Source organism: Herpailurus yagouaroundi, unplaced genomic scaffold (assembly GCF_014898765.1).
Source record: "Herpailurus yagouaroundi ecotype Mexico unplaced genomic scaffold, PumYag 139, whole genome shotgun sequence".
Classification (NCBI taxonomy): Eukaryota; Metazoa; Chordata; class Mammalia; order Carnivora; family Felidae; genus Herpailurus; species Herpailurus yagouaroundi.
The window spans coordinates 67,549,242-67,562,021 of NW_024412394.1; the positions used below are offsets into that span (position 1 = coordinate 67,549,242).

At 36.9% G+C, this 12,780-nt stretch overlaps 1 protein-coding gene across 5 annotated transcripts in view; it reads right to left on the reverse strand.

The window, feature by feature from the left end:
• PPIL6 (peptidylprolyl isomerase like 6) overlaps positions 1–12,780 on the reverse strand; it is a 32,306-nt gene that overhangs the window by 4,526 nt on the left and 15,000 nt on the right. For 3 of the 5 annotated variants that reach the window (XR_005789952.1, XM_040474359.1, XM_040474357.1), the window contains 2 exons: positions 10,938–10,994; positions 468–603 (listed from right to left, as the gene is read on the reverse strand). Coding sequence is in view for 4 of the 5 variants with exons in the window: in XM_040474359.1 (XP_040330293.1) it covers positions 468–603; positions 10,938–10,994 (193 nt within the window). In the remaining variant the exon portion in view is untranslated. Of the gene's footprint in view, positions 1–467; positions 604–5,251; positions 5,731–10,937; positions 10,995–12,780 lie in introns of those variants that run through there. The other 2 variants (XM_040474360.1, XM_040474358.1) reach the window with 2 other exon arrangements.

Here is a 12,780-nt window from a genome sequence, read left to right on the forward strand (position 1 = left end):
GATCAAGACCTAAGCGGAGATCAAGAGTCAGACACTTAACCAACTGAGCCAACCAGGTACCCCTCTGTTTTTTAAAGATAGCACGCTTGTTATGAAATATTCATTCTAAATGTTTGTCTATATTTATATTATTTTTGCTTTAAAATTCTATCCTCAGTTACTCATAAACCATATACCAAATCTTTTGGAACCACGTTTTTACATATGTAAGTATTATAATTTTTTTTGTTTAAAGTTTATTTGTTTATTTTGAGAGAGAGAATGAGCAGGGGAGGGGCAGAGAGAGAGGAGAGAAAGAATCCCAAGCAGGCTCTGTGCTATCATTGCAGAGCCTGACACGGGGCTTGAACCCATGAACTGTGAGATCATGACCTGAGCCGAAACCAAGAGTCAGATGCTCAGCTGACTGAACCACCCAGGCACCCCCATATATGAGTATTATACAGACAAACGTACAGCACACATACCCAAAAGCCACATATTTTCTGTCTAGATAGGGCGTTGGTTGTAGTGTGATGTAGAATTGTGACCCATTGCTGTGACGGCCTTTGTTGACCATTCCAAGAACTCCCCTCTTATCATGAGGAATTGAAAAGTTTTCATCTAGAAAATACAATAGATAGTAGGTCATTAAAATATTTCCAAATTGTGAATATTCTGTTTCATACTTCACTCAACTGGGCTGTTAAAAAAGATAATATAAAGTCTTATTAGAACTATTTGAACATTTCTTTACCTTTAGTTTATCATTACTGTAGCTAAAAACAAGTGTGCTAAGAAAATTAATAATGTAAAAGGAAGTACATTGCTGAGGAATAAAGGTCAGCAAATTTTCTCGTGCTGTTTTGGCAACAGGACTTCATTCAGCCTACCAGCGTGATCATTAAAAATATCCCCTTTGAGAAGGCTTTCGGATATGACCCTTCTCCTCATAGCATCTTATACAGACCTCTGTGGTAGTATTTATAACACTGTGTGATTGTTTACATGGTTTTTTCTTCTCTAGTATGTGCAGACAGGGACCTTGTCTCAATATAGCTTAACTCCTAGGGCCTCCTAGCACCTTATCTGGCATATATGTGGTCTTAAAAGTTGATGATGAAAGTAATTCATGCTGATTTTTAGTCTTCAAATAAATTTTAATCTCAAACCATCTATGGACCAAGTGGAAAGTGATTTTTTTTTTTTTTTTTTTTTTAGTGTAAGGTTAACAAGTAAAGAGAATTATATGATGGTAAATTAGGTTACCATTTTCAGGAAGTGCCATTTTTAGCATGAAATAAGATTGACCTCCAAACTCAAAATACAGAAGTAGTAGAAGAGAAATTCACTAAAAGTTTTCAGTCAATAACATTATAAAATTCTGGGAATGATTGAGAGATATGAACACTAACGGTCAATAAGCTTTTCTGAAACTGCAGTTGCTAAGTATTTAGTTTCAAAGCTAAACCAACTAAGCAATTAAGCCATATTTATGGTAGTTACTTTTAGCTTGTTAAGTTGCAAACTGAGTAAAAACCTCTGAAATCTTATGAAATGCAAATAAAGCATTTTTGTGTAAATGGTTCTATATAATTACATTGATGCTCCATATTCATTTCAGGGGAATTGAGAAATAATCCATTAATTTTACAGAAAATCGCATGGAATAGAAATCTGCCCAAAGATTCAGAGTTTTACCAAAATAGCATTTGTCATTGTTCTTAGATATTATGACAAATTTTTCTTTAATTCTGTAAGCAATAAGAAAATTTGTAGGGTTGTAACATTTTTACATTCTGTGATTATGGGAGAAATTTTAAAGCTTAATTAACTTAATTAACTTTTAAAAAGTTAATGTATGGGTATAGGCAGCCCCTGACTTACAAATTTAAAGTGTGTTCACCTGAAAAGATGTGGGAAAATTAAATAACTATGTTAACAATTGTTTTAACAGAATGTTGATGTGGAATGTAGGGACCTGAGGCTATCTATGTTGCTTCCAAACCCCTCAGTGACGGTGCCACAACCAAGTAAAGTCCTTGGGTAGAATTTGACCTGCTCCTGCTTCTGGAAAGCATCCCACTGAGGGGAAGGGAGCCAACACCCCACCCCCCACCCCCTTCTCTACACAGTTACTGGTGGAGGCTTTTGCCATGAATAATAACCTGTAGTGACCCTTCCCATAACTTGGCATGAGATGCAGCTAAGACTGTTGGTACCTGCTTCACAGCTCACTTGGGGAATGAGTGGCCCCCAGCCATGCTGGAGCATATTATCCACTTAAAGATGGGAGCCAGTGGCATAATAGAGTTCAAAATAAAACTCTGTCCTTAGAGAAGCTTTCCTGAGAAATGGATATCTGAATAGTATTTTTACATTAATAGGGAGAGATTTTCCTACGAGTAACAATATTAAGATGAAGAATGAAAATCCCAGGTTTAATTCAACATTTGTTCATTTGACAAATATTTTTTGAAAATTTTTAAGTTTATTTATTTATTTTGAGAGAGAGAGAGAGAGAGAGTACTAGTGGGGAAAGGCCAGAGAAAGAGGGAGAGAGAGAATCCCAAGCAGGCTCCGCACTGACAGTGGGCTCGAACTCACAAACCGAACTCAAACCATGAGATCATGACCTGAGCAGAAATCAAGAATCGGTTGCTCAACCAGCTGAGCCACCCAGGTTCCCCTTGATAAATATTATTTGAATGCCTAGTGTATTCTGAGTGCTAAGTAGGAACTTAACGCTTTTGATTTACATTTAAAAAAATGTAAATTTAGTCTGCTCACATTTTTTTGAGGACAGGAAAAACAAAACTACTGATCATTAAGTCAACCAAACCTTTTTTCTTTTTCCCTTCGCTTTGTCTGAGTGGGTTAATTAACTGCTATAGATTATTTTAACTCTATCGGTAGCCCTGAATAGAAAAGAAAAATTTCAACAATATACAAAAAAAATAAATAAATAAAAATGCTTTGAAGTAGGAGGAACAAAAAACATGTTTAAAATAGGAAAATTTTTAAATTTGAGTGCAGCTAACAGCATAATTAGTAATAGTTTTATTTTTAGGTCATGTTAATTGAGGCGTGGAAGGAAGTTTAAAAGCTATGTTAGGAACTCCAAACCCTTTCATTACCTTGCCTGTGACTCAGGAGTTCTTGCCTCTGCCATTTATCATAAGGTATGGAAGATACGGAATCTAGTTACTGCTCTGTGGTCAAAACTAGCATCGTTTGTGATATACAACATTAAGAGTAAAATGTAACCGAAAGAGAAATCAGAAATTTATGTGCTGAAGAAAATCAGTTTCTGAATTTGTTTAAAAAAAAGCTCATTCCGATGGTTATAAAGGAAGCAAATACTGTAAGTCTGGGAAAACTGCCATGCATTCTCTCTGGTAAAAATATCATCAGACAGTTTAGGACATTTCCATATAATTTGCTGAAGGCAATAATATCAAGTACAAATCTGACCTGAATCCAGCAATATCAGTTTTGTAAACCCACTGTTCTACTTTTACCATTCTATTTAAATAATAATAGTTATTCACTAATTATTTGTTATATAAAAGTACATGAAAGTGTGCTACTTAGCTGCTAGGAATTTACCCAAGGGATACAGGAGTACTGATACATGGGGGCACTTGTACTCCAATGTTTATAGCAGCACTTTCAACAATAGCCAAATTATGGAAAGAGCCTAAATGTCCATCAACTGATGAATGGATAAAGAAATTGTGGTTTATATACACAATGGAATACTACTTGGCAAGGAGAAAGAATGAAATCTGGCCTTTTGTAGCAACATGGATGGAACTGGAGAGTGTTATGCTAAGTGAAATAAGTCATACAGAGAAAGACAGATACCGTATATTTTCACTCTTATGTAGATCCCGAGAAACTTAACAGAAGACCATGGGGTAGGGGAAGGGGAAAAAAAAAAGTTAGGGAGAGAGCCAAACCATAAGAGACTCTTAAAAACTGAGAATAAACTGAGGGTTGATGGGGAGGGGGGTGGTGGGAGGGAGGGGAAAGTGGGTGATGGGCACTAAGGAGGGCACCTGTTGGGATGAGCACTGGGTGTTGTATGGAAACCAATTTCATATTAAAAAAATTTTTTTAAAGGAAAAAAAAAGTATGCTACTTAGTATGTTTTAATTATTGCTTTCATGAAGTACTTATTTATAAGCATGTTGACTGTGTGTGTGACATTAGGAATGAATAGCCAGCATTTATGAACACTTGAGTGGATAAATACAGTATATTTATAATATTACATTAGTGAAAATGAGAGAATTCCAGCTATATAGACAACATGAATGAATTTCATAGGCAGTGATGAACAAAAGAAGCAAGCCACACAAAGAATGCCTATAGTATGATTCCATTTACATAAAATTAAAAAATAGGCAAAATTTAACTATATTGTTTAGGAATATATACATGGGTGGTAAAACTATCAAGAAAAGCAAGGAAAAAGGCTAGTTGTTACCTCTGAGAGAGGTGGAGTTATTGCTGAGGATGGACAAATGGGGTGCTTCTGACATGCTGGCAGTTTTAATTTCTTGACAAGGGTGATAATGTGGGGGTTTGCCTTATAATAATGTTTTAATTGTACATATGCACTTTCTATATATGTGTCACAATTAAAAAAAAATAGCCCTTAAATGGCTACCCAGACCATACTATTTTCAGTTCTCATTTCTAGTAAAAAATACTTTTGTATAACTTTTAGTTGCATTATTGAATATTGACAGTACATCAGGTTCTTTGCCTTTTATTAATGTCCACTTTCATTTAAAGATAAGGAGATCTAAGAATTGGACAAATGGATCTTAACTGCTGTATCTGTGAATTAGGGCACAAGCTAATAATGTAACAAGGATAATACAGTATTTTAAAATATATACCTTTTTTCTTTTTTTTTTTTTTTTTTTTTTTTGTATAAATGACATTTTATCTAGTCAGCCCAAACTACCTAATCGCCAATCTTGGCCAGTGGGAAGGATTAGGAATATTATACAAGGAATACACGGAGAAAGAAAGGGGTTAATATTCAGTTTGTAACATTAAGAATAGGATTTGGGAAGACAATTTAAGAAATAGTGATTCAAAACAAAGCAAAACAGACTTTCTTCAAGTTAAAAAAATGATAAACCAATTTATAAAATAATCATCCAGTTAAATTATTATTTATTTCATTCTTTTTAAATTCATTGTGTTAACCTTAATAAAAGTGAGTTTTGTGGTTGCGGGTTTTGTGTTTTTGGGGTTTTTTTAGCAAGCCCTTGGTTTCGATTCTGCAGCTCGTGGTAATAGGGTTCAATGAGAGAGATGCAGAGGAAGGCCTGGCTGTCCGATGTGTAAATATCCCACAGGGCGTGAAAGAGGGAGGGAAACCCATGTTTTGCTGTTCTGAGCGCAGTCCTCATCTCTCCCTCAGAGGCATCTCTCGTTTTCATTTGATGGGTTGCTGAATTTCTAATTCTGCACCTGCAGACATACTGAGTAATGGAGGCCTCTGTAAACACGCTGGGCCTCCCCAGGCACCAGAGGACAGCTAGGCCTCCATCTGGAGACTAAATCTCCCCAAAAGTCTGAGCGTAGGAGTGAGGGATAATCAACAGAGGCACAGGGTTGTCCCGGGGGCAGGCAGGGAGTTGAGCTAAGAGATCGGTCTCCTGCTGGACAGAAGGCCCATGTTGTCTGAGCCTCTGCCTCCAAACAGGAGTCTGGGTGATCTGACAGCAGCTGTGGGGTGGAGAGAGATGGTGGATTCTCATCAGGGATTAAGGGTATCAAGAAAGCTTCCAGGAATGTCCCTTCCCCATCTGCAATGTTTTATTTTAAGACCCACTCAAAAGCTACTCTGGGCCACCGCCCCCAACTCTCCCAGGCAGCTGTCGGTTCTCTCCCACAGCACTCCGTTCTTCCTCTGTAACAGCAATTGGCACAGTGCCTGTAGCTAATCTGTTGAAATATCTGTGTGCACCAAACCTAAAATCCTTGAGGCCGGAAACTTGGTCGTATCATCTTTCTTTCCTAAGGCCCTGGCACCATGTAGGCCCCTAACTAGGAGTTTAATGTTTTATTAATGAGTAAGTAAATAAAAGGTGTCACTTGGATGGCTTCATTTAATAAAGCTGGCTCCACGTGAATTTAGAAGAAAAATGACTTCTTTTTCCCTTCACTTTGGTATTCCTTCAATATTATTAAAAAAAAAAAAAAACCTTTTCACTGTATTAAAATATGGACACAAAAAGCTATAGAAAACTAGTGTATAGTTAGAATTATTATTAGTTATTATATGGCAAACACCCATTTAATCCCCACTCAAGCCAAGAAAAAACTTTGCCAGCTTCCCCCAAAGTGCCTTGAATACTTCAAAAGTAACCACTCCCCTGACTTTTACATACTTTCATACTTAATGTTTCCGTATACAGTTGGCCCTTAAAGAACACTGCTTTGATCTGTGGGGATCCACTCATATGTGGATGTTTTTCAATAAATACAGTACATAACTCTAAATGTATTTTCTCTGCCTTATGATTTGCTTAACATTGTTTTTAAGTTTATTTATTTATTGGGGAGGGGGGGTTGAGGGGCAGAGAGAGAGGGAGAGAGCGAGAATCCCAAACAGGCCCTGCACACACAGCCTGACGTGGGGCTCAAACTCACAGACTATGAGGTCATGACCCCAGCCGAGACCAAGAGTTAGACAACCCACTGAGCCACCCAGATACCCCAATTTTCTTAACATTTTCTTTTCTCTAGCTTTTTCATTGTAAGAATATGGTACATAATACATAAAACATACAAAATATATGTTAATCGACTATTTATGTTTTTGGTAAATCTTCAGGTCGACAGTGTTAGCAGTTAGTCAACAGCTATTAGTACTTACCAGGCAGTATGGTTTAGTCTTCACCATTTTAAAATTGTTGTTATGCCTTTTAAGTCTCCTTTAATCTTCAAGTTCTGCCCCTTTCCCCTTTACTTACTCTTATCTGTTAATGAACCTGAACTGTTTAACCTCTAGAATTTTTCCCAGTCTGAAGTTTGCTGATTGCACGTGCAGTTCAGTATGTTTCTCTGCTTTGCATCCTGTCGTTTGGGCTCTAATACTTCTGTTGAAAATGCAAGTTTGTTTCAACTTGATTGAAAGATTAGGGAACAACTGAGCATAATGAATCTCAGCCATGTTTATGTGCAATGTCTAGGACAAACACCAGGGAAATGTGGAAAATGGCACCCAGCTGAACCGAGCTGCACAGGTACACACACACCTCAGACATCTCACAGGTCACCACGTATGAGCGGCATCCACCCACATCTGATGTTACAACTTGCCTCCAGTTTCAGAGGACCCTCCTCCTACCACTTCACAGTCATTCACAAGCTGCGTCTCTTCCCACGCCACTTCCAGGAACATCAGAGAGCTTTCAAGGTAGGGTGCCAAATTTATTATAGTATTTATGTGTTTCTTGACCATACAATATATGTAACACTGTGTTACTATTTTTATCAGGCTGCTATATATTTCAGTGTGTCACTGAGGAAGGGATTTTTTTGTACTTCATTTTTGCCATAAGTCCTATAGTTTTTATTGCATGATTTTGCATCGTGCAGAGATCTTTAAGACCATATTACATCAGAACTGGTTTTATTTCCTGCAAATTGGCAGCTGGGTCCAGAGCCTTAATCGGACTCGTGCTTTGTCCCTTTGGTGATGTGTTGTCTCCCCAGAAAGCTCATAATATCTGGTTTTCTCTGTTTTTGTGAAGTTAGTAGATACCAATGCAGCAAAAGCCTAGATCCATTATTTCACTGGGGGCAGCAAAATGGTGCTATTCTATTATTTCCTTCTCACTTGTTTATTGGAATGCTTTTATAACTAGCAATTTTATCTACAATTTGGTATAGTTCATATAGGAAAGGCAAGATAAATGCTTGATTCTTTGCTCATATTTATCCATTTTTAAGATAATGAATTTGTTTCTCATCATTCCCCCAAAGATAAATTATTAGGCTTTATTTTATGATATGATATCATTATGAACTCATGGATTTAAAATATTGGTTGGGTTTCAATTATTTGCAATTATGGTTCTTTTTGAAGCTCAAATCTTTGGCCAGCAAGAGCCTCTTCAAATTGTCTCCCAAGGCCTTTGACATGACCCTAGTATATCTTTAATAGCTTTCTTGCTATCTGATGATAGCATGACTGAACATGAGGTTCCAGGCTCATTTTGTAATTTCCTGTCCCGGAACTGGAATCTGCCATTTCTCCCAGGAGCCCTGGTTTCTTTAAGTGAGAAGTGACATTTCAAAATAACAATCTAAATGCTAGGAATGTAGAAGGCTACTAGGTTGGTCATTGTAGACCAGTTCAGTGGACAGACCTACATATGTAGATATGTACTGCATGATTTTAAACTGGTATTTCCAATACAGAATATTTTACTTATTAGCCTCTATGACTATTTCACATATTTCATTGTGTCTCCCTTCATCCACATTGAAAATCCTAATTCTCAAGGACATACAAAATGGTGAAATTAGAGTATTCTATAATTACTTACTTTTTCCATATTATACATACAACAGTCTCAGAATAAAAATATTAATAAATAATACCATCACCAGTATAATTACTGAAAATAGTTAAAGCAGTTTTTTGCATATATTCTCCCACTTTCTTCCAGTTTTAAAAAGGTACACTACAGATTCAGTCATTACGTGTCATACTCTCACCCTTTATGCCTCACTAAATTTTAGTTTCACAAGTCGCTATGATTACTGCTTGTCACCAATCCTTATGTCAAGATCTCTCTTACAATTTGTTTGTGTGAAACTCATTTTACTGTCGATTCCTCAAGATCAGGAAGGGATTGTGACAACATTATTCTCTAAAGTTTTACATATTGAAAAGTATGTGTGGCCTCTGTAATTCAGATTGTTTGGCTAGATATAAAATCCTTAGCTCACATTTCCTTTCCTTGAACATCATATTACTCCATTTTCTTGTGGCATAATAATATGATGTCAAAGAATATGATAACCTACTTTGCTTTCCCTTGTAAATCACTTGCTTTTTTTGCCTACCTGCCCAAAGAATTTTTCCTTTCTGAACTGTCCAATGATGTTAATATGTCTTAGTGTTGGTTGTTCTGGTTTAATATTACCAGGTGGCAATGTTCTCTTTCAGTAAGTAGTGTCAAGTTTTTATACATATATATTTTTTAAGTGTTTATTTATTTTTGAGAGAGCGAGAGAGAGAGCATGCAAGCGGGGAGAAGGGCAGAGAGAGTGAGGGAGACACAGAACCTAAAGCAGGCTCGAGGCTCTGAGCGGTAAGCACAGAGCCCCAGAGCTCACCACGGGGCTTGAACTCATGAACTGTGAGGTCATGACCTGAGCTGAAGTCAGATGCTTAACCAACTGAGCCGCCCAGGCACCCCTAGTTTTTATGTATATAGTTTTATTTGAGGTATAAACATACAATCAAATGCATAAATCTTAGATGCTCACGTTGATGCATTTTGACAGTTCGTTGTGTATAGCTGTGGAACCAACACCAAAACACAAGATAGAACATCAAATCCTTTTAAAATTCACTACAGTTTTTTCAATATTAATTCTTAATATTTGTTCTATTCCTATGTATTTGTTTAATTCTTTTGGGATACTTATCATCTGTATGTTGGATCTCCTCTTTATAGCTTTCCTTTTTGTCACTTTCTTCTGTATTTTTTTTCTTCATTTCTTCTTGTTAAAAAAAAATCCCTCCTTCTACTTTTTACTTCTTTTAAGACACATATTAGTCATGTTTCTTTGGCATATGGTCCTTCTAGTTTGTTTATTTCTGAAATTTTCTTTTACTGTTAATTCTTTCCTAGTTCTGTAACCTCATGTCTTTTCTAAATCTTATATATGAGTTTTTCTGTCTTGTATCCTATTCTCAATGTCTTCTGGCTAATCCTTAAATTTTTACAGTTTTGATCTGTTTTTTGAGCATGTTTTTCCAGTGTATTTTTATTATCCGTAGTGATGTTCCTTTACTACTTATTCTCTTTTACTTCTAATAATAATCCTGAAATTTCTGTTGCCTATTTTTATGTAAAATTAGGATTCCTAAACGTTTAGAAGGAGGCGTGGTTTTAGAAGGGAGGTAGCTTTTCTACCTTCACAAAGCTCCCTCTTGTGTTGTTTTCATGTAGTGTTCAGAAGAATGGCAGCTTGCTCTTTGACATTTCCTGGCCCTGTCCCCGTTGTCCCTGTATCCTGCACGACTCTGATTCCATTCATGGCACCTCCTCCTCATTGTGGACCTGTCCTGGAAGAGTGCCCTTCCAGATCGGTTTCCAGAGTTCAGAGAGGTTAGGCTGCTCCAGCCTCTCAAATCTTACTAGAGACCCCTTGTACTCACCCACTGCTGGCTATTTTGGGGTTCTCCTGTTTTCACCTCTATTGGATGTCCTGCTTTCTCCCACACAGACCCTGACGCCATGCAGATTTCATAGCTGTTGGTAGTTTGTCCTCATCTGTTTGTATTTAAGAATTCATGTGGATACATTGTCACCTAGTTTTGTTGTTAAGTGTTATCCATGGGTTTTTAGTTTTTCTATCTACTTATGTGGTCTGTTTTTATGTTGGAATTTCAAAAAATTCAAAAACTATGCCATCACCGTTACCATCTTCCCAGGATACCCAATAGCAGTCTTAATGGGATGATTATCAAAGTACCAAATTCTGGGTATGAGCATGGCAAATTACAAGCCTTAAAAATTATAAATTCCCTTTGACCATACAATACTGATTCTAGGAATTTGTCCTAACGGAATAATATAATTTAGCATGTTACCTCAAACACCATCTTATTTGGAGTTTGAACTGTCCAGTCTTGTTAGATTTGAATTATCAGCTGATACATGACTGACAGATTTAAAGATACAGACCTTCAAATGTTGGTCCATAAATTGACTCGCCATCATCTCCTTTTCCAGCTACTATATCTGAGAAATAACAATAAACAAACATCAGAATTTTGAGACTAAAATAGAGCAGAGTAATGGTGGGGGTGTGCTTTAAATTATGATTCCACTTATACCAGTGACTAGAGTAAGTTATAATATACTTAACTGTTCAATACCTACACCATGAAAAAATTACTATAACGCTTTCACGCATATTTTGTAAGCATTTTAACATTCGTGATCTTATTTTTTCCCCTGATAATAACTCTCTGAGGTAGGTTAAATTATAATGCAAAACCTTTGAAATGATGAAGTATTCAATTACAGTTGTGGCCACAATTTAAAAGGAAGCGTGTTCATAGAAATTCTGCTTGCTCCACGGGTTATTCCACAGTTCCATAGTCCATCTTGCTTTTAAGGAAAAGGGAAAGATGAAACTGAGAGAATGGAATAGGAACAATAAGGTCTTTTTGGAACAGGAATAAAAATAGTTGCTGTGAAAATAATCAGTGTTCAAATTTTCATTCCTTGGAACCCTAGAATGATCATTCATTTATTTAGCCAGTATTTTGGAAATGAAGTTCCTTTATAATATAATGAAGTGGGTATTTTTTAAAGTATTTGTTATGTCTCATTTTGCAGTATATGTACCATGTACATATTTTGCCTTAGCGCTCCTGCTATAAACATCCTCCATGCACAAGTTACTTTTTCTCTATTTACAACTAAAAGGGAGACAAAGCTGACTAATGCAAATATCAGACTCTTGGTGGAAATAAAGTTCTCTGAGCTCTGCATATCCAGCTCCCCCATCAGCCCCTCTTTACTTCTTCCCCTGTCTCATTCACCCTCCTTGAGTACAGTGTACAATACGTATCTGTTGAAAGACTGTGCCATTTTAACTCAGTGTGAGTGATTTACCTGTATAAAAGCGTGCTGTTTTTTTAACAATCAGATGCAACAGCAAGCATATGGAGATAATTTATTCAGTACAGGCATGCAGCATTTAAATTACATTCACAAAATGGGCCCAGAAGTTCACATTAAGCCTGAAGTCTTCAACTTTCCTCCGTCTGATACACCCCTCATGATTCACTCCAGAGCCCTCAGTACCTCTCAGGTATCTCTGAGAGTATCTCTGCAGTGGCTGAAGGCTAAATCCAGAAATGGAGAGGTTGAGGGTCCCCCAGCACCAATTCCTTCAGATCTTAGAGTTTGCTTCGCTCAGACAAATCTGCGTGTGGTTCCCCACCCTTACTAATCTCACTTGAACATCCTTTGCCCATTCCTCTTGCCCTTTTCTTCACATCTCCCAGGTAAATATTTTATATTGACACCACTTTAGTCAATACTTGAATTCAGCCTTATATATCTTATGTTATTTCTGTACTTCTGACAAAAAATTCAGCAATGCAGAGTAGTGATTCAAAGTAAACTTTATTTTATTTTATTTTATTTTATTTTATTTTATTAACGTTTATTTATTTTGAGGCAGAGAGAGACAGAGCATGAACGGGGGAGGGGCCAAAGTAAACTTTAAAATCAGATGATGGGGCTCCTGGATGGCTCAGTCAGTTTAAGCAAAGCATCTGACTCTTGATTTCAGCTCAGGTCATGATCCTGGTCGTGAGATCAAACCCCACGTTGGGCTCCATGCTGACATCGTGGAGCCTGTCTGGGATTCTTTGTCTCCCTCTCTCTCTGCCCCTCCCACTTGCTCTCTTTCTCTCTCTCTCTCTCTCTCTCTCTCTGTCTCTCAAACAAAAAAGAAATAAATAAAATCAGATGATTTTGATTTAAATCTTCATGTTAGTTACCTTTTCTA